Source organism: Sardina pilchardus, chromosome 14 (genome assembly GCF_963854185.1).
Source record: "Sardina pilchardus chromosome 14, fSarPil1.1, whole genome shotgun sequence".
In the NCBI taxonomy this organism is placed as follows: Eukaryota; Metazoa; Chordata; class Actinopteri; order Clupeiformes; family Clupeidae; genus Sardina; species Sardina pilchardus.
In genome coordinates, this window is record NC_085007.1 from 29,525,495 (window position 1) to 29,552,441 (window position 26,947).

The 26,947-nt window shown below is 45.2% G+C and overlaps 1 protein-coding gene across 2 annotated transcripts in view; it reads right to left on the reverse strand.

The window, feature by feature from the left end:
• Window positions 1–6,410: 6,410 nt before the first annotated feature.
• Window positions 6,411–26,947, reverse strand: part of rai14 (retinoic acid induced 14) — a 40,678-nt gene continuing 20,141 nt past the window's right edge. Inside the window, exons 4-18 of one of the 2 annotated variants that reach the window (XM_062553925.1) lie at window positions 26,502–26,590; window positions 26,157–26,221; window positions 22,944–23,001; window positions 21,926–21,996; window positions 16,978–17,084; window positions 16,443–16,630; window positions 16,065–16,093; window positions 15,526–15,612; window positions 13,962–14,051; window positions 13,574–13,693; window positions 12,526–12,627; window positions 9,659–11,230; window positions 9,228–9,386; window positions 8,822–8,887; window positions 6,411–8,639 (exon numbers count right to left, since the gene is read on the reverse strand). In XM_062553925.1, the coding sequence (XP_062409909.1) occupies window positions 8,562–8,639; window positions 8,822–8,887; window positions 9,228–9,386; window positions 9,659–11,230; window positions 12,526–12,627; window positions 13,574–13,693; window positions 13,962–14,051; window positions 15,526–15,612; window positions 16,065–16,093; window positions 16,443–16,630; window positions 16,978–17,084; window positions 21,926–21,996; window positions 22,944–23,001; window positions 26,157–26,221; window positions 26,502–26,590 (2,881 nt within the window). In that variant the 3' untranslated portion in view covers window positions 6,411–8,561. The remainder of the gene's footprint in view (window positions 8,640–8,821; window positions 8,888–9,227; window positions 9,387–9,658; window positions 11,231–12,525; window positions 12,628–13,573; window positions 13,694–13,961; window positions 14,052–15,525; window positions 15,613–16,064; window positions 16,094–16,442; window positions 16,631–16,977; window positions 17,085–21,925; window positions 21,997–22,943; window positions 23,002–26,156; window positions 26,222–26,501; window positions 26,591–26,947) is intronic. The other variant, XM_062553926.1, reaches the window with a different exon arrangement.

Consider the following 26,947-nt stretch of genomic DNA (forward strand, 5'->3'; position numbering starts at 1 on the left):
GTAAATCACAGGTGAATGAGTGGAATGTATCTCGGTTTTGAAGTCGCAAACATCTCTCAATCTCCATCATCGGAAACACATGGCCTTAGGTGTGGATAACAAGATTAATCCTCGCATTACAGCAGTTGTTGCCTCTACATGCAAAGGTCAGCCCTCGAAAACCAAATAATCTTTGTAGGTTTAGCAGCTACAGTAAATCAAAGTAACGATTGAAACCTAAGATCTGTGACAAATTGATATTATCAGGGGCAGTTTATGTCACCACTGGTGAGCTTGCGCGTGGAGAACAATGATATTAGTGTCAGCTGCAGCTTGAAGGTGTACGCCTAATGATGATATAATATGCACAGCAGGTACAGTTGATGTCCCCTTAACTCCCAAATCATTACAGGAATTAGTTGTTTTAGTTTGCAATTAAGACATCTGAACTACAACCAAATGCACACAAATGAGGATCAGGAGACCTCTGGGGTCACAAATGACTATTAGTCTTCATTTAACTGTTTTCAGATTCCTGCCGAAATGTTCCTTCAAAGGATAGCATTAATAACAATAAAGGGAAAAGACAGTCGGCTGAGGAATTAGGATAATACAAAAGTAAACAAAACAGTCTGTGGACTTTGCAGACAGAGCCAGGAGTAACATTAGACCTGATAATATGCTTCAGATGTGATGAAGTGATAATTGAACATTTGTATTGGAAAGGATCCCTGACTCTGAGGACTTACCAGGCGTATAGAAAGTTCCAGAATGTTACATGAAAAGATATTTGAGATACTCCGAAGACAGATTAGCACATATCAAGACAGCTGCACCCGTTAGCTGGATTTGTGCAGTGGTGAATACTTTCAAGCTGTATGTCAGATATTGGTAGCATGACATAGTACATTTACAACATCACATCTTTTTAGTCTCCTGGTGTGCATAAAGGCCTACCTGTGGGCAACCTACTGTAAAAAGGAATGCAAACACAAAGAGAAAGTTCACTTACACATTTACCATGATGGCATTGACACATACTGTAGATGTGTGATCTTCATTTGTGATGCTTTCCCATATGCTATCATTTTATTTTGTCGAAGAAAAATTTGCATTCTTTTTTTTTAATTTGATTTCATTTAATTTCATTTTTTTTTTTTTTCAGTTCAGAAATGAGTGCTGCAAAGTCAACGGAACGGTTTAGTTTTGCAGGCCAGATCACAACATAATTCATAATTTGAGGCATTTAGATATATGTGGGAGTGGCCAAACTGTGTTCTGTTTGTTATACATTGTTGTTGCAAACTCATATTAATGAAGCACTGCTGACTAGTCTATACACATAGTTTAGTTTATTTGTTTATTTGACAGGGGCCATGTACAGGACAATTCCTGTACCAGATTTAGCGCACACACACACACACACACACACACACACACACACACACACACACACACACACACACACACACACACACACACACACACACCATGCAGCATTCATATTATGTGCAGCTATTTAATACTGGATTTAGTTTTGTAATTGTATATTAATCAGTGTTCTTCCTTATTATTGACTGAGTTAGCAGCCCTGGGATGTGCAGAGGCATTAATCTGTTCCACAGCTGCATGCGCAATGGTGCCTCACGGAGCTAATGTCTGATCAGACATGCACCATTACAACCCATTACGCAACTCAGCCAGTCCAGATCCTGTACCACAGGCCTACATTCTCTTTGACTGGATCATCTTCTTTAACTACTGCAAAGGGCTGTAATACAAGTCCAATGCTGCATGCTATTTAATTGTCTGTCTCTGTCTTGTGCTGACTGTATGAATACTACATTAGGACATATGGGATATCCCACAGCATATGACAGAGAGTTGAGATGGCTGTTATATCTTTCAGCATCGGGAATGCTCATTTTTTAATCTGGAGGGAGTTTGCTGTCTACATATCGGTGGTTTCTTCGCTAAAAGGTAAGCGTTGGTATAGCCATTGTTATATCCTCTGCAGTGCGAGGGGGGAAAAGCCTCTGTGATTCAAAACTGGTCCTCTGACTAAACCCATGAATAAACTTTGCAGGGAACAAGTAATCCCCACTGAGCACAGTTTCAATACCGCAAAAAGAAAAGGCCTGGTGATGTGCCAGTGTCTATGGACAGCAGACCCCATAGGCATTTCACTCGCAGAAAGGATGAAATATGAAGAAAAGATACAGCAGGTCCTTTCTTCCTACTGCTGTCAGACTTTACAGCTCTGCTGCTCCCAGTAGACCACACAGACCAACTCTGACAATTCACTTGAGCAAGATCACTGTTGAGTGTTTACCAGAGTGTGCCCTGCTCAGGTCTACATATTCATTCCTGTCACTGTGAAGAAAAGTTTCTTTCTTCCTTTAACTGTCAGGCTTTGTTCACTGACTGCTCTGTGTTTTTTAATACATTCATTAGTTATTATATTTAGTTGTGGATTTACTTAATTTTTGTTATTTTGACTTTCTCTTACCTTCCTGCAACTGCACCATTTTCTCTGCTGCGGAAACATTGTACGTTTCCCTGTTGTGGAGTTATTGTAACAACTGAATTATGATACACCAGAACAAATTAAGCACTTGATATCAATAAACAGCTGACAGGTTCAAGATAATAGCAAACATGGCTGTGGTCTGTGGGTTAATAAGACAATAAATCCCATTTTACAGTTAGTCGAAATCCTGCACTGAAGAGGGAGAATTTCAAATGCTGCCACTTTTGGAGTTTCGCTTACTGTGAATAAGCACTTTGTCACTCTGCGCTTAACATTTCTTGTGTGCCAATGCGATGAAGTGTTTCAGGACCCACGGTTTCATTCCGTGCAGACAGTTTCAATCGGCCATGGGTACCCTGCACTGTGCATACCGGTAGCACATACCAGAACGAGGGGGAGAATGATGTGAGGGGAGTAGATTGCGGTTTCAGATGCTCTCCATAAAGAGGCCAGCTCGGGGACATCTGGGCATATGGTGTCTGCATCGCCCCTTCACATTCAAGACGCAGTGATTTGATCCGCCACATGCCCGAGAAGAAAAAAAAATGGGTGGAGGCAAGCCCTGTAGCGAGGCCACTTCCTCGGCAAGCCTCATTCACGTGTCACTGATGGTTTTCCGTCGACACAAGTGGCCTTTTGAAGTCCCTTTTAAGAGCACAATTATCCGCCTACTCCAGACAGTATACTCACTTCTCACCTTTTTAATAAGCCACTCATAGACAAACGTGTTTGCCATGTTCTTTTTCTTTTTTTCCCCCTCTTTCTTTCTCCCTCTCTCTCCTTTCTTACTTCCCCGAGAACACTAAGTGCACCCATAAATTCTCTGTCACTTAGCTGCAAGCAAGGCTACACCGACACCCCCACCTCGTTGACCCCCCTCCCACCTCTCCCAAGTCGCTGGTCTTTGCCTGTTTTTGAGTCACTGCGAATGTGGCTTCCGCCCCTTTGATTCCCAATGAATCAGGTGTGACTGAAGGTGAAAGAAACCATTAGCAAGATACGTACTAAATAGTTAAAACAACTACCACCCTGGGATCTTGAAAGGGCTTGTTTAGTAGGGGGGTGTGGGGAGGTGTGTGTTGGAGTGATGGTGTGTGTGGGTGAGTGTGTGAAGGGGTTGAGTGGGACTTTTCCCTGGGAAACACACAGCCCAGCATGGTCCAACTGCTGCACTCCAAAGTAATTCCCCCAGTAACTCATCCAGCTGAGCTGTTTAAGAACCCCCCCCCCCCCCCAAACCCCTCTTTTCGAGTGTGGAGGAGTCCGAGATGAGGTGTGGGGGTGCTCCGGCCCCTGAAGTACTATGTCATGAATAATATGATCCCATCTGTTTTGAAATACGACGGTGGCATCTGGTTCGGTTTAGGCTCATAAAAACCTGATGTGGATGCTTCAATCGGGGGGAGAGGAGCGGGGGGATCTCGGAGGAGCGCACTGGTGGCGTGTCGGGCCCCAGGCGGCCTGCTGACACGACCTGCGGAGCCGGCCGTCGACTCCGTGGCCCCGACCCAGTCTCCCCAGACGGACGGGACCTTGCAGGAGCAGCGCATGGTTATTCTCCTCCCGCTGCAATGTTTATCGTCGAGCCGCAGACATATCTACTCCTGGACAACAGTACATGCACCGAGTTCCTTGAAGTAAGCATTGTTCACTGTCATCTCTTAGCCATGCTCTGTGTGCCCAATCCCAATCCCCCCCCAAGTGGCCTAGGTTCAGGGATCCCACAAGTTATGATTGCAAGCAAGTGCAACTTAATCCTGATGACCTCAACGACAGAGTAAATATTACCACCCTGCTTTCAGCATGGATAGCCAGTAGTCTGTACATCTTGCAACAATTTTCCAGCATGCTCCTAGGACAGTGCATACATTAATCAGATATGGGTTTTGGTGCCTGCCTCTCTCTGTGTCAGAGTTAAGACTCTTGTGGTCTGCTTAAAGACATGGTGAACAGGAGGTCTGACATGTTGCAGACATGTCGAGCTTCGCAACCATCAAATATAGCTGTATTTTCAATTCAATCCATATTTTTAACAATCACATGTGGCCAGATTTGCGATGGTCGATATATTAGGGACATAAATGGTGTCTGGCACACACTGAGGCAATTATTGTCTTTTTTTCAGTTGGACTTGGATTTATTACATAGTGAAACTTATTCATAAAGTAATTTGTGTATTTCACCATGATATCTGCGAGGTATAAATTAATGAGGATGAGAAATATGTTCAAATATTAAAATGATTTAACAAACATTGCAATATAGCAATGAGTATCTTGAGTTACCAATTACACTAATTATTCTGATATTTTGTTAAATCCATGTAATTAACTAGTTTGATTTAATCTAATTTAATTTGTGTTTATGTCTCTCCAAAATACTAGAAAGAGCATTTATACTGGAAACATGTTGCTTTGAAGGATTGATACACTAAAACTGGTCCACAGTGCCACCTACCTTTGGCTGTGGTAAATGTCTTCAATTTACTTGTGAGTAATACTCACATCAGTGCAAATCATTGTGCCCACACAGTTAACAGAATGACAGCACTGTATACTTTACGTTGATGCACTAGGGATGAAAAAGAAAGAAAGACATTTTACAAATATATATGGTTGAATTGAAGGACATAGTTGTAGAGCAGATTAAATCATGTTCCAGTCAAAAAGCTAAATTGAGAACTAAAGATGTGTAACAGATACACATGTGTAATGCACAATAATTATACAGAGCTCCCTCTGTGAGGATCTGTTAATAGGCTGTTAAATGCAAAGTCTGCTTTAAAAAAAACAAAACAAAGCTTCTAATTGTACCTACAAAAACATTGCCAGGGTAGCTTTTATTGAGGTGCAGGGCAGTGCCCGCTGTGACCCTACCTAAGGGCACTGTGTTTGGCATGGGTGGCACGCTTGTGTGGCAGCCAGCAGAGGGTATTTTATTTGATGCCCGCGAGGCCCTGTGACTGGCCAGGAGTAGGAAACTACAAAGGCCCGTGCCATCAGCGAGAGAAAAGAAAGAGCAATGACATTACCCATGATTCATCTGGCAGCACATCTAAGAGCGGAGTGGAACTAGTGCAATCTGTTGATGCACGGTCATGCGCATACCAAGAGCTTTGGGTCAGAACAGGCCGGCGGGTATGGCCAACACCCCAGCTTCTCAAACCGGGGGCACGCTGTAAAAAAGAACCATCACGTCAAATATAACATGACTGTTTGAAGGGGATCAATGTTTGCCAGTATGGAGGAAAAAGATGAAAAAGATGGATTTTTCTGGCAGTTGATATTTCAAGAATTTCAGTGGAGGATGAAGCGCAAAGCAACATGCACACTGGGAACTGGATTTAACAGGCTCACCACCCTGCTATGGTTTGGGGCCTAATACACTGAATGCATTCATGAAGCATATTCTTTTTGCTTAAGGCAAAGAATCTATGAAGCTGTCCTTCAAAACTTTAATAGAACAGGGAAACAAAGTTGTGAGCTATCCACACGTTAAACTTCAGAAAACTATTCTTGACAGTATTAATAAATGCATCTATTTGGAACAGCTGAAAAGCGGCAATGGCTAAGAGCATACTATTTAACTGAAAATTGTTAAAGCTGTGTGTGTGTGTGTGTGTGTGTGTGTGATAGATAATGCATGGCATATGTCATGACCTTTATTGGTTGGAGTTATCATCTGACTTTTGCGTTGCTCAAATCAATAGCTATTGACTGGTTATTTCACCCAGAGGCAAATTATGTACTTTGCATGTAGGTCACTGCTTTTCCTGGTCTAGACAGAAGGGACACATACAATTCAGTTTTACCCTGATGGGATCAAATATCCTGTAAAATAAAATATTAAGTACCTTCACTAGTAAGACTAAAAAACACCAAGAGGCATGGCAAAATACCAGTACAAAGCTTATCAAAAATTTAATTGGGATCGAGAGTGGGGGCAGAAAGCACATCACAAACATACCAAACCCTTCCCTATGACAAACCATTAAACAATAGAAAAAACCCACAAGCCATTCTCAAGTACATTTTTTATACAACCCACCTGGTTTTATTCTGAACACGTGAAGTGGTGTTGCATGAGTGCCATCTTTACAAGAGACTTAAGGTTTAAATGAAATAAACACAGACAGGAGCATCTGGGGAGGATCTGTCAGCTACCAGGCATGCTGACAGCACACACATTACCCAGAGGTAATTAAGTAAACATAATTATGGAGCTGTGAAATGATTTTTCAACTAACCGCAGATGCTAATAACAGGTACTGTACTCCTCTTGTCAAACAGAATGCTGATTGGTACATGCACCAAATGAACCAACATGTAAGGAACGTTAAGTGGATTTTGATTTTTTCAGCAAAGTGCATTTTTAAAGTGAACAAATTTGGAAAAACAGGATTTTTTTGACACAGCTTAAAACTATGGCCGTTAATTAAAAAAAAATCTGTGAGCATTTCCTGTGTCTGTGTCATGGATAAAACGGTGTGTTGAGCAGATTATTGCTTTCAAAAGAGTCAAATGGGTAGTGTTGTAAAACACCTCCCCCTCCAAGAGTCCTCTATATTTAGTGCATGATTTAGTGTTCTGAGGGAGAGCAACCCACTCATCGCCTCAGGTGTGTGGCAAGCGGCGGATGGCACAGCGCACTCACACCCACAGTATACTGTATATATAAAGTATGGCACATGGTCACGTAGCTAACCACAGACAGACTTAGTCATAACAACGCTAAAGCTTGAAGTCCACACACGGTGCTGCTGTGGGATTTCTGTGATGATCAAAACCACACTGACGTGATTAAGGAGGTGAGTTCATCTGTGACGTGTGATTTTGGTGAGCAAAATGTTTCAAAGCCCCCCCTCCCCTCTCCCTACCCCTGGGACAGTTAACACGTTATAGGCTGGTGATCCTGTTCTCAGCAAGAAAATCCTTCATTTTTCATTTCAATACATTTTCATTGGTATTACAAAAATGATACTCTTATCCCTGATTCTGAATTGGCTGAGGTGCTGAAGTCTCTTTGTATGTACAGACTGATGGGCTCGGCCCTCTTGGGGATTGTACTATTAAACCATAACCATGCTATTGTCTCAACTAACCCAACGACATCCGCTGGTTCGTGCAGAAATACAACTCAAGAGTAATCTATGTTACAGCAAAACATGCACTACATAAAAAAACACTACCTAAAATTCAATAATGTTCATCCTTCCATGCTATGTCTTACAGGCACATGGGCAACAAGTGCCCTGGATCTGGCTGGCAGGCTGAGTCTCTCTAACAGTACTGGAAAAAGTCACTGAGGAGGGTGGGAAAGTGCGTCTGTAACATGGATGGGTGTTTGAGTCCATAACGGTCTTACAAAATACCTATAAAAGTCTACAAAAACAGCACTGAGTGCAAGTAGGTGAGGGGCGATGTGTCCAAACACAACCACATCCATGGTCACAAGTAACAGACGAGAAAACAGAGCAAAATGCATCCACATATTCTTACAATTTTACGAAAATACAATAAGGTCGCTTCATCTCGAACAACTGAAGCAAGAAATTAACATTTTCTTTTTGAAGGTGCACATTCATTGGGAACAACGTGTTTCATGTAAAGCATGCATTTTTGTTTCATGAGATCAAAAAAGAAGGACCATAACCAATCAATATTTGCATAGTAGTGGCTGCAAACATTCCATATTCTATTTTACAAATAACACTGATAAACTCATTCCACTATCTGGTACATAGCCAGCACTGATGTGTCAATCTGATTTGTTGTGAGCTGCAAAACCTTGTTTGATTGTCTGATATGCACCAGGAAAGGTGATCTAACTTAAAGTGAAACTGGATAGCATGCTGGATTGAACTATGATCTACTGTGAATAACGGTAAATGTGTCTTATGAAAGAATATGTGGCTTTGATGGACGGATTAACCACTTTTGAGAAGGACAGACACAGAAGGCAAATTCTACTTGTCTCCTTTATGCTTTTGGCAACAAATTGAGAGGGAAAAAAAATCCCGAAACAACAGCATTGATATCTTTCATGGCAGGCGTCACTTGGCTTCGGTTGACATTTTGCACATCATGAGGATCTGCTTCAGGGCCTTCTGCACGTCTTCATCCATCTGACCCTGCAAAGGACACAGGACTTGAGCGAAATGCTAGCAGCCACTCTCCAAAGCTAATCAGATGTGCCTGCAGCATTTCACCCCAGCTCTGATAACCTGTCTTATCGACTGCCACAGCACTGGGCTATGATAATTAACAAGGTGACATTTATGGTGAATTTCATTCCAACGATATGATCACAGACCTGGACAGCATAGAGGAGATGCATCCTGTAGACAGACACAATCTCATGGTGTTGCTTCTTAGATTCCTGTTGTGAGAGAGAGGGGAGGGAGGGAGAGAGAGAGAGGAAAAGATAGAGATAAAGAGAGGCACCGGGAGAGATGAAAAGAGCCATTTTAGAAAGGCAGTGAAGGAGAAGAACAACTCTGAAACACTTGCCAGTTCTATTAAACCACACCAAGTCCCACAATCATTGACAGCAATTTCATGGGTCACCTCTTCAGAATTCCCAGGTACTTCTCACACAGAGCTTTAAACGGAAAGCTGAAAAGCTGTAATAATACACGGGTCCTCTTGAATCTCAACGACCGCCTCACACACTCACACACAGCTGGTGGTGCCTCCCCTTCGCCGTGGGAGAGACTCACCGTGAGCTGGTACTGCAGCTGCTTGATCTGCTGCTGCAGGGCCTCCAGCTGCTGGCTCTGCTGCTGCCTCTTGGGGGCGCTGCTGCCGCTGTAGGACAGCTGGGACAGGCTGTTGAGCGCCTCCTTCAGCTTAGCCACCTCCTTGGACAAGTCGTCAATCTGCAGCCGAGGATGAAGGGGGGAATAGCAAAGGCGTGTGGGAACATCATTACAGTTGGGTATAGCATTAGTAACTAACAAGACACATTCAGCACATTCACTGATGTCACTTCAGCAGAATAGAGGATAATAAAAACATGTATTTTGGTAGGATTTCTTTAGGTGTTCAAATTCAAATCTATTTTTGAAAGTTTGTCATTATGGAAGTCTAGTATACTAATAGTCCAGTGTTCTTGAAGAATAGTCCAGTGTTCTAAAGAACAATCACCAACCTTCTTGTTCTTCTCCCTCTCCGACGCCACGTGGTTCTCCACCTGCTTCTTCAGGTGCGTGCTGAGCTCCTGGGCCTCGCGCTGCTTGGCGCCCAGCGCGCTGTTCTCCTGCAGCCTTGCGGCGGCCAGCTCCTCCAGGGCGTGCGCGGTGGCGCGGGCCTCGCGGGCCTCCTGCCAGGCGGCCGCCGCCTCCAGCGCCATCTGGTCCTGCTTGCGCAGCGCGTCCTGCAGCAGGCGGGTGAGGCGCGTGGTCTCCTCCTCCAGGCGCTGGCTCAGCCGCTGGTGCTCGGCGCGCGGCACGGTGTCGTCGGGCGTGCGCTCTTTCTCCACCGTGAGCCGGTTCTGCAGCGCGTCCACCTGCAGGCTCCGCTGGCCCAGCTGCTGCTGCAGCGCCACCCCGTGGGCCTCCAGCTCCTGGATGGCGCTGCCCAGCGACGACACCACCTGCGCGTGGTCGGCCAGCGACACCGTGGCCTGCGCCTGGGCCTCCAGCTCCTCCTTCAGCCGGCCGATCTCCTCCAGCGCCTCCGCCCGCTTCGCCTCGCTCTCCTCTGCCCTGCGCACGGCGGCCTGCAGCTCCTGCTGCTCCTGCGTCTCCTTGACGGAGCCGGTCGGGGAGTCTCCTTTCCCCCCCGCCTCCGCCGCCGCCGGCTCGGGCGACTGGCTGGTCTTGAGCTGGCCGCGCACGGCGCTCAGCTCGCTCTTGGTCTCGCTGTAGGACTTGGAGAGCTCGCGCAGGCGCCTCTGCAGCCCCTCGATCACCTCGCCCGTCTCCGCCTTCAGGGCCTCGAAGTCCTTGGCGGCCGCCTCCACGGGCACCATGCCCTTGATGGCCGCCTGCAGGACGCGCACCTCCTCCTGCGCCCGCCGGTGCTGCTCGGCCAGCTGCTCCTTCTCGCGCGCCAGCGCCTCCTGCTGGGCGCCGTGGCTCTGGCGCTCCTGCGTCTCCTGGCTGCCGGCCGTCTCCAGGCGGCGCTCCAGCTCGCGCACGCGCACGCCGTCCCGCTCGGCCCGCTCCTCGGCGGCCGCCAGCTTGGCCTTCAGCTCCTTCACCTCCTGCTCCAGGCAGCCCTTCAGCTTCTGCACCTTCTGCATGACCGCGTCGTCCACCTCGCCCCCGAGCCGACCCGCGCCTCCTCCTCCACCTCCTCCTCCTCCTCCGCCGCCCTTCAGCACCTCGGCCCGGAGCGCCTGCACCTCCTGGGTGGCCCGCAGGTGCTTCTCCTGGGTGGCGGCCAGCTTGGACTGGAGCTCCGCCACGCTCTCCAGCATGGCCATCTCGCCCAGCGGCACGGGGCTCAGGCGGGCCTGCAGCGAGCGGTTCTCCTGCTGGCTCTCCTGCAGCTTGGACTGGACGCTGTGCAGCGTCTCCCTGAGGAGCAGGAGCTCTTTCCCGCCTCCACCGCCGCTGACGCCGCCACCGCCATTCGGGTCCTCCTCGACGGCAGACGTGTCTTCGACCTCAGACAGAGACGGGTGCTCGAAGTCGGCCCGCGTGGAGTGGTAGGAGGCGTTGGAGTCGATGCTGTTGGGCCTCGAGTCCTCGTCCTCTCCTTGTGGGGCTGGCCGTTTCTAGGAGACAAAGAGACAAAGCCAGAGAGGGAAGGAGAGAGAGAGAGAGAGAGAGAGAGAGAGAGAGAGCATAAGAAAGAGAGAGAGAGCATAAGAAAGAGAGAGTGCATAAGAGAGAGAGAGAGAGAGAGAGAGAGAGCGAGAGAGAAAGATGAATAAGAGAGGGAAGTAGAGAGAAAGGAGACAAGAAGGTAAATGAGACAACAGTGGTAATTGTGTCAACTGAATGAAAACAAAACAAAACAAAGTAACTAAAATGTGACGTTAAACCCTCTGCAAACTGAATAGATGATTCTTGTCAAAATAAACACTGCAAGAGAAAACAACAAACAGCAAACTAACACTTATTTTCCATAACTTTCAGACCTTTGCCATTAATTCAACAGAGAGATAAACAAAAACACTGAGCTGAAGATATGTTTTTCCCAGACTCTAAGCCTTTTGAACTCGCTAGCAAAGTGAGCACTGTGCCATTAGTCCTACAAACATGAAGGACCTCATTTACGGTCTCACTGTGAAAACAAACTGATAATCCTCATTACTTATTTAAATCCTTTTGGAATGTGGATGCAGACACTTGGGTGCATATACGAATGCTAATGATGCAAACAGATTCCTTCAGTCACGCATATCGTCTCCTGAAGTGCATCTCAGCGTTGGATCAGGCAGCTTATAGAAATATATGCCACCTTCATATACGCATTCTTAAGGATAACCATATTTGGACCATTAGGATACTTAGTTAGGTCTCAATATGTGCTGGTCTTAGTTGGTCTCGATATGTGCTGTATCATTCTAATAATTGTTCCATAACTAGGTAGAGAAACTAGGCTACAGGATTTTCAAGTTGGCACAGTTGTTATGCATAAGTAATAACAAATAATGGTAATGATGAAGAGGAAGTGAAATTTCAAAACTTTTGTAAGGTTATTTGTAGGGCAATATATTTGTATACGTTGCATGTTTTCGTTTTCTAGAGTTCTAGAGTTGTGTACATGTTTTTCTGTAAAGATATGCTAAACAGAAAGCTGTTAGTAATTGAAATATCATCTATGGAAATTATATGAAAAATATGTCTTTTTGATGTTGAAGGTCAGGAGATGACAACCCAGAGATCACTTTTTTACACATCGATATAACCAAAGTTATGTCCTTAAAAATGTATGACCGGAATGAATATATCACCCGGGGGAGAGATTCTGATTAGTAGACACGGGTGTCGCACAGAGACAAGGGGGGGGGGGGATCATCTCGCAGTAGAGCTCCCCCTTGGGTTTTGATGTTCTGGAACTCACCTTGATGATCTGCGAGAGCTGCTGGTTCTCCAGCGACAGCGCGGCCACCTTGGCCTGCAGCGTGGCGACCAGGGCCCCATCAGCGTTCCCCCCGCACTCCGCCTGCACAACAGAGCAACAGCCAGGATGAGCACCATGGCACACAGCACACCCCTGGACTCTACACTGCAGCACATCCCTGGACTCTACTGCAGCACATCCCTGGACTCTACACTGCAGCACATCCCTGGACTCTACACTGCAGCACATCCCTGGACTCTACACTGCAGCACATCCCTGGACTCTACACTGCAGCACATCCCTGGACTCTACACTGCAGCACATCCCTGGACTCTACACTGCAGCACATCCCTGGACTCTACACTGCAGCACATCCCTGGACTCTATAGTGCAGCACATCCCTGGACTCTACACTGCAGCCCAAAGAGAAGAGGAGAGAAGACTAACGCTCTCAGCTGCCATCATGGCTCAGGAAGCCGCACAGCCTGTGGTGGGGTTAGATGAGTGCCAGACTGTGGCAGTGGCATATCACACACACACACACACACACACACACACACACACACACAAGCCAAGACCGAAGCAGTTTAGTGGATATGTCTGAAGGACGGGGAAAATCACCTGCAGTGACCTCAAACATTACATTAACGTTTTTTCCCCGAGTTAGTCAATTTTCAGAAACACGTACAAATGCAACACGTCGGAGTTCTGGGTTGTTCATTTACTGCACTTCAATTGCCTGTCAACTTTGAGTGGGAACGTGCCCTGTGGCAATGAAGGTGTGCGCGCGTGTGTGTGTGTGTGTGTGTGTGTGTGTGTGTCAGAGTTGGAGAGTTAGAGTATATTAGAGAGAAAAAGAAAAAGAGAGATTGTCTTTCCCTGAAGGCTAACCTTTACCTGAACAGGTCCAATAAAAAAAACCTTACAGCTGGTGAAATGGCTTCCAGAGAGTACAAGTGGTTGTGGATCAAAGTCTGGACCACATCAGAGAATATTAAAGGGACTGCAGTAAACACACACACACACACACACACACACACACACTAGCCTTGGGCTCAGTCTGCTCCGCAATCTGCTTCAGATCTTCAATGGTCTCCAGCAGCATGCTCTTCTCCTCCTGGAGTTTCTCAATCTCCTCTTTCAGCGCCATGCTACGGATCTCATCCTCCTGTACACACACGCATGCAGACACACACACACACACACACACAATTTATGCATGCTCACACAAACATAGCACAAATATGCACTCACATACACACAGCCATATTGACATTTGCACACACCAGACCCAAGCTGTTATCTATAATTGAGTCATTCCACATAATGTCAGACTGTTAGGCGTTAGCTTGTCGTTAACTCCACAAATGCGTGTTAGATGGACACCAAACACAGGCCGCCACTGGACTGTCTCGGGGGCGGTCTCTGATGCTCACCTTGTAATTAAACCTCTTCGGTGTGTCACTCTTGGCAGAGGACGGTGTTCCCGTCGGGGTCAGGTAGGGAGGGGAAACGACGCCTGCCAACTGAGATAAAAGTTATTCAGCGCGCGCCGGAGTCAGGGAGCGTTTAAACTGGAGGCACAGGAGAAGGGGAAATACCTGGGATGGCTTTGGATAATCACAAACACACAAACAAAGGCTAACGTGCCATGGGCCTTGACTGTAAAACCCAAAAAAGACTGGCATTTTCGGAAAGATCTGAGTCACAAAGACAAAGTCGAGCGTATACCTCCGCTGGCTCTTTCATAGATTCTCTGCCAAGTAGGCTATGATTTAACCTGTGACACTTTGTTGCTTTGTTTGTCTGTTCATTTGGACTTTGCACATCCCTTTTTCTTATCCAATGTACTATGACAGTTTGTTGCTATAAAGAGTTTAAATAAACCTAAAATTACTTTGCTATATATGTGTAGTTAACTACAAAAACAAATATAAATGTTGGGAAACAAAACAAAAGGAGTAAATTGGCATTTTTGATGGTGCTCTAAACAGGATGTGTTGACTACAATCACACCCATCGCACACAAAGGAAAACAGTTCCGTAGGATATATAGGTCTAGAATATACATATTAAACTAGAACGGGTATGCTTGAAATTGCAAACTGAGTTCAAATAAAAAGCCTCTTTGACTAAAAAGAGTGGAAATGGCTAGGGAACACAACAAAGGCTTCCAGCAGTTAAATGAGAACAAGTAGGTCAACAACTTGCAAACTTCATGGCAAACAGTATCCTATACTTGCTCAGATGTTCATCATCACCGACCAATAACAACGAATTGCAGGCTATATCCAAAAGCGAGAGGGGCTTTGGATACAGTGAGCCTGACATAATCCATGCACTAATATCCTTCAAGACTGTAGGCAAAGGTGCGGTGCATATACAGCAACACTGAGCTAAATATGAACATAACCTGTTCAGAGCAGCTTTGAGCTGCAGTGTATATTACTTTGGCTATTCACCTTCCATAGGGCGGATTAAGAGTCACAGAGTTCTACCTAGCTGTACCTAGATAAACTAGTCATCTCACTTCGGAAAACATCCCTCAGGATTTTGCTAAAAGTCGGCCTGATTTTAATGAAACTTGGAAAGAAACCTCATTGGGCATCTACATGAATTTAGTTTCACACTCCAAAGCAGAATGGGTTCCTCTTTGAGCCATACTTCACCTTCATCAAAATCAGACCAGTGGTTTTTGAAAAATACTGCTAAAAAACAAATCAACCAACAAACAGATACAGGTGAAAACAACCCTTGAGAGGAAGGTAGTGGTTTAAAGCACAACAACAAATACAGAAAAAACAAAACTTATATTTCAACCTATTACATCATCTCAGGTCTGAGCTGCAAAAGACAGTTGATGAAAGATGCTAAAGATGACATCCAGCAGCCGAACCAAACATTCAACAGACAGACAGACAGACAGACAGACAGACAGACAGACAGACAGACAGACAGACATAAGGAAAGGGACAGGCAGACAGGTGCGTGGGTTTTTACCTGCGTTGGACTAATAGGAGGTGGAGGTGCTTTTCGTTTTTTAGGGGTTGAGTTCCTGTCATCAGTAACCCAACCAGCCTTATCATGCTGAAGGGGAGTGAGAGGTAGAAAGAGAGGGAGGAGGGAAAAAAAGACAGGAGCAAAGGGATAGAGAGAGAAAGAAGGGAGAGAAAATAGACAGAAGTGTGCTTTTTAGTTTTTGTTAGTAAAGAGAGGTGGGAAACAACCCGGAGGGTTTTGATCGGTACAGTGCCTCTATAGAGGATGCTGGAGTCAAATCAGGTTACACATGCTCATCGTGCTCTCATCTCAAGTGCATCACATGAGTCTCTTTGAACAAGTCAATTGTGTGAAATCTCCTTTTCTTCTCAAAGACCTTTGCTCTGGCGCAACAAGGTTCAGGTACAAACAGAGATGGCAGCTATTGGCTGTAAATGCACACTGAAGCCTGCATGCAGTTCCAATCTTTCTGAAGGCTGAGCAGCAGAGATTGGATAACCTAACTTGCTATTTCGAAGTAGAACGAGAAAAATGCCTACCTGTGGAGTTTTTTGTGGAGTCTTATTATCTGCAAGGATAGAACAGGATAGAAATAGAACATTCAGTCAATAATACAACCATAAGACAAAAGACTTTGATGTGAGACTTAAATCACCAGAAGATGGCAATGTTTGGCTAGGGAGGAAGGTACAAGCTGCAATGGTGTCATATCATTTTCCACCACTGGGTGAAAAGGGGGAACATGTATTATGAGATTGGGTAACAAACCCATTTCACAGTCTGAACGAAAACCAACCTTTGGTGCCGACAATATTACATAAAATATAAACCAGTGTAATTCAGTCCAGTGCCAAAGTCCAACGTTAATATTTACACTTTCCAAGGGCCGTGTTGAGTGGTACAAAACCTCGTCATACCTGAGTCGGCTTGCTGTCTCTGGAGAACCGAGCTGAGAACATTCCGGACCTCGGCGCTGCCAGAGAGCTTGGCATAGTGCAGCACGTCGTGGCCCAGGGAGTCTGCGGCCCTGAGGTCGGCTCCACACTGAACCAGGACCTGCACGGCTGCCACGCAGCTGCCCTCACTGGCCAGCATCACGGCCGTCCTGGGGGGGGGGACAGGGGGGGGCACCAATGAGACAGAGATGCAGCGGGCAGTGACTATTGCTTGACCAGTCCAAGCAACATCAAAGTGAGAGCAAAGGATCAGGGTATCAGGGGACGGTGGCTAATGAAGCTCAAAGGATAACTACCATGGCGTCCTTTTGATGTGGTCTGGTGTTTGTCTGACCACAGTTAGGCTTGAATATTTTGTGTGTTTAAATGTGGACGTGATGTGATATGTAGCTGCAGCACACTCAAAAATGTTAAACGAACAAAAACGTTGAAAAAGATGATGCTAAAAAGTGTGGGCGAGCGTTTGAAACGTGCACTTAGAGAGCGGAGACTGTACCTGCCGTTCTTGTCTCGAGCGTTGACATCGGCCCCCCACTTCAGCAGGGTGCTGCACACGTCAGCGTGAACATGCCTGGCCGACAACAGCAGGGGTGTGAAGCCCTCCTGGAAATATAGCACCACACACACACACACACACACACACACACACACACACACACACACACACACACACACACACACACACACACACACACACACACACACACACACACACACACACACACACACACACACACACACACACACACACACACACACACACACACACACACAGTGTCATCATTACAAAACCAAAAGAAGTTTGTCCATTTCCCCCTTTTTGTCCTTAGAATGTCTTACTCTGAGATTTTGCAAATCAGTGTTCAAACATAGAGTTTGCATCATTGTGCTGCTAGTTGTTACGGGTGTTCCCCGCTGTGTTGCAGCATTGATCCAAAGTTCTTTAACATGTCGGAACATTCAACTTTCTACGGTGGAACAGCTGTATAATTACACAAGCCATGCTCAGAGCGGTCAGACATAATTAGTAGATGCCTCTTCGTGTCCGACTCCATTTATGGGGAGAGGGAGCTTGTCAAAAGACAACATCACTATGTCAGCGAAGGGGTGCAACAATGCGTACACTCTAATTAACGGAGGGGAAGGCCTGACACTGTGGTCTGCATTTCATAGACAGACACACAAAAGGGGGTTGCTTTAAAAAGCCTTTGGCTAGCGATCCCATCTTTCCATGGTGCCGTGACAGAATTGGATCTCATCTCCTCTGTGCTGCGTCCTACCCCTAAACACATATTCCAGGATACACTCTCACACACTCGCACACTCGCACACTCGCACACTCGCACACTCAGCCATCAGGTCACTGGGTGCTGACTAATTAGCCTGGTCCAAGAAACTGACGCCGCATCAAATTCAGACTTAGGGGCTTTGGCACGACTCAAGCTATAGCCTGTGCACTCCCCGTCTACCAACGCTGGGGCCTGGGTCATGACTCAAAGCAGCAATTAAAGGCTTTTTCACACCTCCCTCCCTCCTTCCTTCCTTCCTTTCAGAGTACGTCAATTATCCCTTCCAGAGAGAGCCCTGTCTAGGGGTCACTGCCCATATGCGTCACTGCTGAAGCCTGTCATCAAGACACTCTAGCACACAGCCTTATACAACCAGATTCCACTGGCGTTAATATAAACCGGGCACATATTCTACAGCAGGTCTTTTTCTAGCGCACATTTTGAAATGCTGACCACCCCCACCAGCACCTTTGACAACATGGTGTGGATTGTATCGGTGCGCTGTGAGAAGAGCCAGCGGCGGCTGGGCTGTATTTATCTAGCCCACTTGCTGTCATGAGTGCGGTGTGTGACCGGTGCACTTAGGAGCTCCTGCTATCGGCGGTCAGTTAGTGCGTGACCGGGCGAAAATAATCGTCGGCGAGGTGACACATTCTTGGTGTGTCCATATTGTTTCACAACACGCTCTCAACACGTCCCGACGGCGGTTAATAGGACGACACGCATGCACCCGAGGTCTTTTCCGTCAAACTTTGCATACATACAAAACGGGACGTGACTAGTCAGCCTACACCAGTCGACTGGCAAGAATTTTCCAATGTAATGGCACAAACAAACCATAAACAAATGAATAGGAGAGCCGTGAAAAAGAGAAAGAACAGTGCAGAGATGGAGAGTCCTATATAAAGTAACAGCACACCTGCATCATGTACTGAGGCCATGCAGTTGGAGAATCTAGGGCCAGGGTAACTCATTTAACAATCTGACACTTCAGACATCTGTAACATTAGCAGTGGCTAGGAGGTGCCAGGGAATTTTATGGTTACTGTTTAAACCAACAGAGAGGGAGGGCGAGTGGGTGCTTGGACAAGTTATTTTCAGAGGCCTGGAACTGTGTGTGTGTGTGTGTGTGTGTGTGTGACACTGTAGGGCACGTTCTCGATTTTCAAGCACTCCACTGACCTTGCTCCACGGTTTTTTTTCTTTCCATTTGCAGCAGAGCGTACTGTTTGACTAGTGAAATAAGAGGCCTCTAACTACATGGCCCTACAACAGTACAGTACAGTAGGTCTCCTTAAGCCTGGTCCAACAGTAATGTTGAAATATTCTATACATAACGTTGACCAGCACCATTCATCTGCCTTACTTCATTTCAAACAGGACCGCTTCCAAATAAAAGTTCCAACCACAGAAATGGGTTTCTGAACTATACTGTACACAACTTTGAGGAACACCGCTCTTTCAAAGAGACAGCTATAGCCAAGTCCATTGCAGGGCCAATCTTTTTTAGGTCAAGCCAAGAGATTGAAACTTGGAATAGACTGTGCTCCCTTGTTTGAAAGCTGGCTGACTTCGCTGCACAAGTCATTTTGCTTGAGATCATGATTTATGAAAGCAATAAATGGAATTTTTTAGGTATTTGGTTTTATTATATGTCAAGTTTAATTTTCAAGTAATGAATGTGAGATTGCAGAGTTGGATCAGACTGCTTGGAGTTGGAGCTTTAAAGAGGTCAGTTAATAGACGTTTACATTAGTATGCGAAGGAGAACATGGCAACTGATAACAGTACTGTAAACACTCACTTCACTGACAATGGGGATTTTTATATAACAGGCCACTCTCCTCTAACATACATTTATTTCAAGACGCAGGCATATAGGCATGTTACAAGTGGGCATACCAGACAGCCCTTCAAACAAAAGATGGGAATAAGTTCCAGATGCAAAAATCTTTTTCGCTCTCAGATCCTGGACCAGCCTCGCGGCCTCAGAGCGAGGCTTTCTGGCCTGGCCGCCGCGCACATTCGAAGACTGTCCACTGCTCACCCCCCCTTATCATGGCCGCCAAGAACTTCCCACAATGGGACGCAGGGAAGCGCGTCGGCCTGGCAGGGCAGCCGGCACTTATCAGCGCTAATGTCTGCTGCCAGCGCCGTTTGATCACCAGGTGCCTCCCGCACACAGAGCAAATGAAGATTAAGGGGCGCTTTTATCCGCCCACAATCAAAGCGCCATTCTTCTTACGTCGCGTGTGCAGATCCCTGATGTCTGCTAGTAGTGTGTGTGTGTGTGTGTGTGTGTGTGTGAGAGAGAGACTATAAGGGACATGGGCAATAGTCCTAGGGGAGGGGAATGGGGGCGTTTGTCCGGGGGCAGCTCCTCGATCAGAAGGGTGATGAGGCGGGCTGAAGGAAGGCATGGTAGCCTTTACACAGGCCTCGAGAGAGCCAATTTATGGAGCCATGTCTCCTGATGCCTGTGATCCATAGACCATGCTTCTCTCACCATGGTGCCATTAGACGCCTTCACATCCTTTACACAGTCAACATACTGAGAGCACTGAAATGTTCCAATCTTTACAACTGATTGACCTGGTCTGCTGTGTGTACAGTACGTCCCTCGACTCATGGCACTAACAAAAGTCTATATGTCTGAAAGTTAATCCCCGTCATCTCATGATTTGTTCTCTGATCTATTTTAGGTAACTACACATTCTTCAATTTGTTTGGAGAAAAAAAAAGTATTTGCATTAATTAAAGCACAATGTATTACCTCTTTGTATGAAAGGTGTTAAATAAATAAACTTGCCTTGCCTTTGTGCAATCTATGGTGCAATGTGACAAAGTGAGACATATGGGTTGCCCCTGTGGGAAAGTCTTCATGCCACTATGCTATGCTGTTTAACAGCGTCTGTCAGCATCTGCTGAGCAAAGTCTCAGACCCCTGACTGGCTGAGAGCTCTCATTTTTCTCACATGTCTTTCAATTCCTTTTCCCCAGCCTACATTCTCTCTTTCCCTTTCAATGTCGTCCCTGCTTTGAGCGAGCCCATCTTGGTATTATGTGGGTAGAAAAAGCCATTCTCCTTTCCTGCTTTCAGGCTCTCGCAGAGAAGAGCTCAGACGATGGGAGCTAATTAGGAAGACCTCAAGCATACCAACGTTTCCACCAGACTTTGTTGGAGCACACAAAAGGCAGACAACTGTGAAATCACTCCAAAATTACTCCCCTCCAAAGAGATAAAATATGAATAATATCAGAGTGCAATATAATAGCAATACAGCAGCAAAGCAGATTTATCTTAACAAAGGTAAAGAGGAAATTACCCCAAATGAGGGAGCATCTACATCTATCATTTTTTTACTGCCAAGGGTTTTTTTTTCCCACGCAAAAAAGGAAGAACAAGGAATTTGACTTGGTGAAATGGTGCCAGACACATAAGAAGTATGTAAATACAAGTATAATATATCATATAATATATGATAGGCCTATATAAATATGGCAAAGTGCAGAAGCAAAAAAGTACAAAAACACTATGCAGAAAGAGGGCTATGTTTTGAGGAGTCCAACTGCTGAGGGGAAGAAACCGTTTTTGAATTCAGCCAGTCATTGCCTGATGCATACATGGGGTTTGTGTATGCCCACTTGTAGCATACAGAGAGTGAGAAGCCACTTAAAAGCCTCCGTACGGCCCCAAACAGCCGCGGGGCTGCCAAGGCTAATTGAAGTAAACAGACGTGTTTCAACTGGGCACGTTGTTGCCAGCGCCGAGCTCCCGAGGTCGCCTCTAGCAATCTTAACGAGAGCTTTAAAGCGCAAAGCCTCCAGAGAGACACGAGAAAACATAGACCATTAAAGCAGAGGGGGTGGAAATAAAGCAAAACAGAACAAAACAAAACAGAATAATGATTGGCCCTTTCACAGAGACCTCAAGTCTACCAAAGTGACTTTAATCACTGCAACCTCAACATACAGCCCTAGTTGAATATGCTGGCGAGGTGTGATGTTTGATGCTCACGTCACAGTTGGATACCACAGCCGTCGGGTACCAGCTGTACTGGACTTAAATGCCAACAAATAGACAACCCACTGAGAGACTTTGTCACAAAAAAATGAAAAGGCGCTAAAGGAGCTAGCACAGCATGGAGCACTTACCGCATCCTTGAGGTTTACTGGACACTTGGTTTCACACAGGAGCTGAACCATCGCTGTATTTCCACACGCAGCTGGAAAAGGGAGACAAAGCAGAATAAAACACAACAAACTACCAAAAACCCAAACAATACTTTAGCCCAGACCCGAGAGCTATAACGATCACCCCAGAAAATTACTCTTCAGCGTCACCCTGAAGTCCTAAAATGCTACTCAACAGCATTTATCCTCAATCAGCACAGATGGGGAGAGAACATATTTCCATTGTTAGAGACTTCTCTCCACTTCTCTTGCTAATGAGGCGATCATTATATCATTATCCTAGCCTCCTTATGGCCTTTCTCTCAAACAGACCCTAGTAGAATCGCTTTCAACTGACAAGAATCCTATCATCGCCTTAAAACTGAACTATTTTGATTGGGACCAGCGTGATTCTCCATAAGGCTAATTATGGAGGGAAGTCTATATGATTAGCTTTGACTGACCTTCAGAAAATGTCAAGGCATTCTCAAAAGACAAAGTCTTATTGGGAGTCCATGTTTGCCTAATGACAATCTCTATGAATGCCCTAGGAGGCCTGGAGCAATTAAAACTCTTACTGTAACTGTAGCTTAACAGGAAAGAACCTGTAAAGTTGTTTGAGGACCAGGCTAACCTGAAATGAAGGTATATTCTATCACTTTTAACCACAAGGTATACTGAATTCACAACCTTCTAAAAAATAAACAGAGCAAGCTAAAATATTGCATTATTTCATAAAAGCTTTTTGGTCATTTATACATAAAACTGACATAATGCGTAAACATAACGTAAACATGAAAAGCAAAATAAACGTAAACATGAAAAGCAATCACAGCAAAATAAAAAAAATCATCAAATATTTTGCAGAAACAACATCTTGAGCCAGCTAGCTCAATCAAGAATTAAATAATAGCTAGAAAATACTGAATAAATAAAATAATTGATTCATGAGAGATATATACACAAACACACTGAGACTGGGCAAGCATTTTTTCCCCACCTGCATGATGCAGAGCGGTCTTCCCTGAGCCATCAAGAGCATCCAACACACTCTTATTCTGGAAAAGGAAAGGAGGTGACAGGAGACAGGACAGGTATGGTTAGGTTAGCTACATACAGCAGACCTATTCATTCCAATGTGGCACCTATGTTTACCATTAGTGATCGATGGGACTTTTTAAGCAATATGACACTAGTGGGAATGGGATTGGTGAAGGATATCCCCACAGCTGTAAACATGTAACGCCACTCCCACATCTGCCATAAATATTGACCAGCAGACAATACACTATCCCACTTATTAGTGGCTATTTGTCAACACGGGAGAAAACATTGAGTGTATCAGTTGTTGCATAGCAACATATTATTCCTTACATATTGGAAAGGTCCATTCAAGGCAACGAAACAATGAAACTTTATGATGCAATAGTTTAGGAGCAGGTTTACTCCCTGTATGGAAAACCGTCCCTCAGGTTTAGCATTAACTTTAATGTAAAATATCCAACACCTATCACATACCACCCCTTTGTCTGGAGACATATACAATGAACATGGTAAACCCTTTGTGTTCAAGCCCTTTGCTGGCACACGGCTAGTGGAAGTGATGTGGCCTAGCTTTTGAACAGCATGTCAAACCAGTGTTCATGCGTGAATCGGCACAAGGCATTAATTTGACAGGCATGATCAGAGAGAATAGAAGGAGGATGTATTAAACCTGACAGCAGAGGCCAATGGAAATGATGGACTGTGAGCTAGTCATTGCAGAGGCCTCCCACTGGGTGTCATGGAAATGGACGTCTACACCAGAAAGTGGGCTATGCTGCCGCACTGACTCTTCGTCTGAACATGCACACACTCAGTCAATCACTGCATTTTTTTCTTGCTAATCAGAAATCTGGGTCAACCCTGAAGTTTGGTTTTCGACTTTTGCAAACTTGGATAATTATCTGACCAGCTGATAGACTGTAATTAGCTTATTATCAGATGTTTCTGTAGGCTGGTAAATACACCTTATAATTATGGCAAGAAAGAAAAGACCTCTCAATCACACAGCGGGGCCCTAAAGACAGCTCAGATGCTCAATCTTATCTTACCCTGCATGACCTCTAGTTCTTGCCAGTAGTCCTCATCATTACGACTAATGCAGAGACTCCTCACACATCCTATGATGATCACACATCATGTTTCTGCATTCTCTCTAAATGAACACTGCCTAGCCAAAACCAAGGAAACAAAAAAATGTTGCATGTGGTAATATTTTGTTGGACGACCTATAGCATTTGCTGTAGCATTGTTTTGATAACCTTTGGCAACGTTCATTTCCATCCAGAGTTGCATTCATGTTTGCGGAGATCTTACATTGACAACACCCTTTATAGTCTTCTAAAGCATATACCATAAACGTTGTCCCGAAAATGGCATCATAGAAGAAAAATTAATTGAAGGGATAACCGGGTAATCCTTTTTAATCAGCCCTTATGATGTAGAAGCATGAAGAGCCCTCTGAGCCAATTAAGAATCTCAGTGATGGATGATGTACTGTAAATAGGGGCTTCCATATGCATGTGTAGCTGCACTGAGCGATGATGTTCAGAGTTAACTTCTGTTGCGATTACAAGCGTTATGCGTCGCACTGTGCTGGGTCACACTCTCACACAAACGTGCAGAGTGAAGTTGAAATGATCGACTCTTTTACGATAGGCTCAGTCATTACTCAGAGCTTCAGTGTAGCTGTACCAAACTACAGTACAGTACAATACAATACAAAATAGCCTAACCTTTTCCCAACAGAATATTCTTACTTTCCCAGCTATCATCTCTAATGAACAACTAATCCCTCTTATCAAACCTGGCAGGAGAAATCAGGTTCTACCTATGTTCTTGACATTTATTCTTATTATGTTCTAGCGTTTATTAAAAATCTGCTGCATGGTAGGTCAATATGGGACCTCTGCTCTACAGAGACCAACCAATCCGACCGGCCCCTTGCGTGTGTTCCATACTGTGGGAGAGGGGGAAGTATCAGTCATGTGCAGATCCTGCTGCTGCTGCTGCGGCTTTGCTGTGGTGAGGTCAGCAGACACAGAGGTGACAAGATGCTGCTCATCAACTCCGATCACAAGCATGGGCACCAGCACAGCATGCCACAAGCACGAGGAGAGCAGCTGATGGACCAGTGGACACAGCAAAGACCATCCTCTCCTCTCCTCACAACAGCACCAAGAGACTCTCACAGTTATTTCATTGTGTTTTAGTCGTTTAGCTGTGTTTTTTAACGGTACGCTATGCAGGTTTAGGTATTTTTGGCGACTGTAGAGCTCCCTCGAGAGTTGCGATATATTTTACTCTGCTGTTGTAAATAGCAAACTTCTCATGACTTGTCCCCCCTGTACACAATGTACATGCTTTTGTTTTGGAGGTGAAGGATGAACCAAAAACCTCCAAAGAGCTATATCTATTATCTACTGACAAGGTAATGTTTCACAATTCTCACGAGATTTGTTGGGCCGCTGTTCTTTAAGTTGCAAGGCTGGTTTTCTCAGTAGCAGCTCGCTACGTCTATGCTGTATAACTATGCTGGGTTTGGGATTTGCCTATTACAAGTTTGCTCACTATCAAATTGGCTTCATAAAAGTTATATTAAAGTGAAAATCTTGCATATTGTACCTTAACATGAGTTTCAGTACAAGGCACAAGGCACTCATGTGCTTACAGTTGGTGCCATCAGCCCACTTCTGGGTTTAAAGGGTAACACAAACAAGCATTTGACACATGACCCTGGGGTAACATTGGCCTTCTGTGCCCTGCAAAGACATTGTGGCCAAAAATATATTACATACATTGGTACTGAAGGTTTGCACCAGTCGATTTAACATGAATCCAGTAGTACCAATAGAGTACAAAGTTTGCCATCCGACTTTAGATTTGAGTGGCTAACACACAGTGGCAATACTGACATTTCCGTAAACAGGGGTAAGGCACCCCAGGAGCTGATGTAGTTAGATTAGCATAACCCTGCTGTGAGGACCGTGTTTACAGCTCGGGCATAGAATCTCTATTTTCAGTTTTCTTTTCATCTTTCTGGAACATTCACAGGCAGCACCAACATTCACATTAAAAGAGGACACGAGGATTTCAAAACTCAACATGCATTGGCACTGAACTGAAAGCACACGTTGTACATGGTAGCTGAGGCGTATCAATCTGGAAATACCTGTATCAATTTTTTGGCACAGTCCTGGTGATTGTTTTTGGCAGCGAGGTGTAAAGCTGTAAAACCTAAAGGGGAGAAAGATGGGGCGTCATGGGTAATCTCAAATCATGAAGCGTTTCAATCTTTACTGTATGTTCTATCCGGAGAAGCACTTCAGAAAATAACTTCATTGACAAGGAATTTGCTTTCCCTCCACACAACACAGTGGGGGGATGAGTGTTTGAGAAAACACAGACTGAAACAGGCCCACAGGGAGGGCAGACAGGCAGACAGGCAGACAGACAGACAGAGCAAGCAAGAGAGCAGAAAGAAAAAGAGGTAAAAAGATCGAGATTTCTGACTGACCTGAAGCATCAATAACCGAGACGTCCGCTCCGTGGGACAGAATCACAGCCAGGCACTCCGTCTGGCCCTTCATGGCAGCCACATGCAAACTGAATGAAGGAATAACAAGGGGCTCAGTGGGCACACCAACAGATCACCAAGGCCCAATCAAACCATCTGAGAAACATCAGAGCTATCATTATTCACTGTGGAATGTATATGGAGAGAGCAAGAGAGAAACCACTGTGGGCCTAAGACAGGGGTTGGCAACCCAAAATGTTCAAAGAGCCATTTTGGACCAAAAAAACAAAAAACAAATCTGTCTGGAGCCGCAAAAAATGAAAAGCCTTATGTAAGCCTTATATGAAGTGTATATTATCTATATTAGCCTACTATCAAAATAACTAAGTAGGCTAGGCTACAACGAGGCTACATACGGTAGTGAGCTTTCATGATTAAATGTTTTT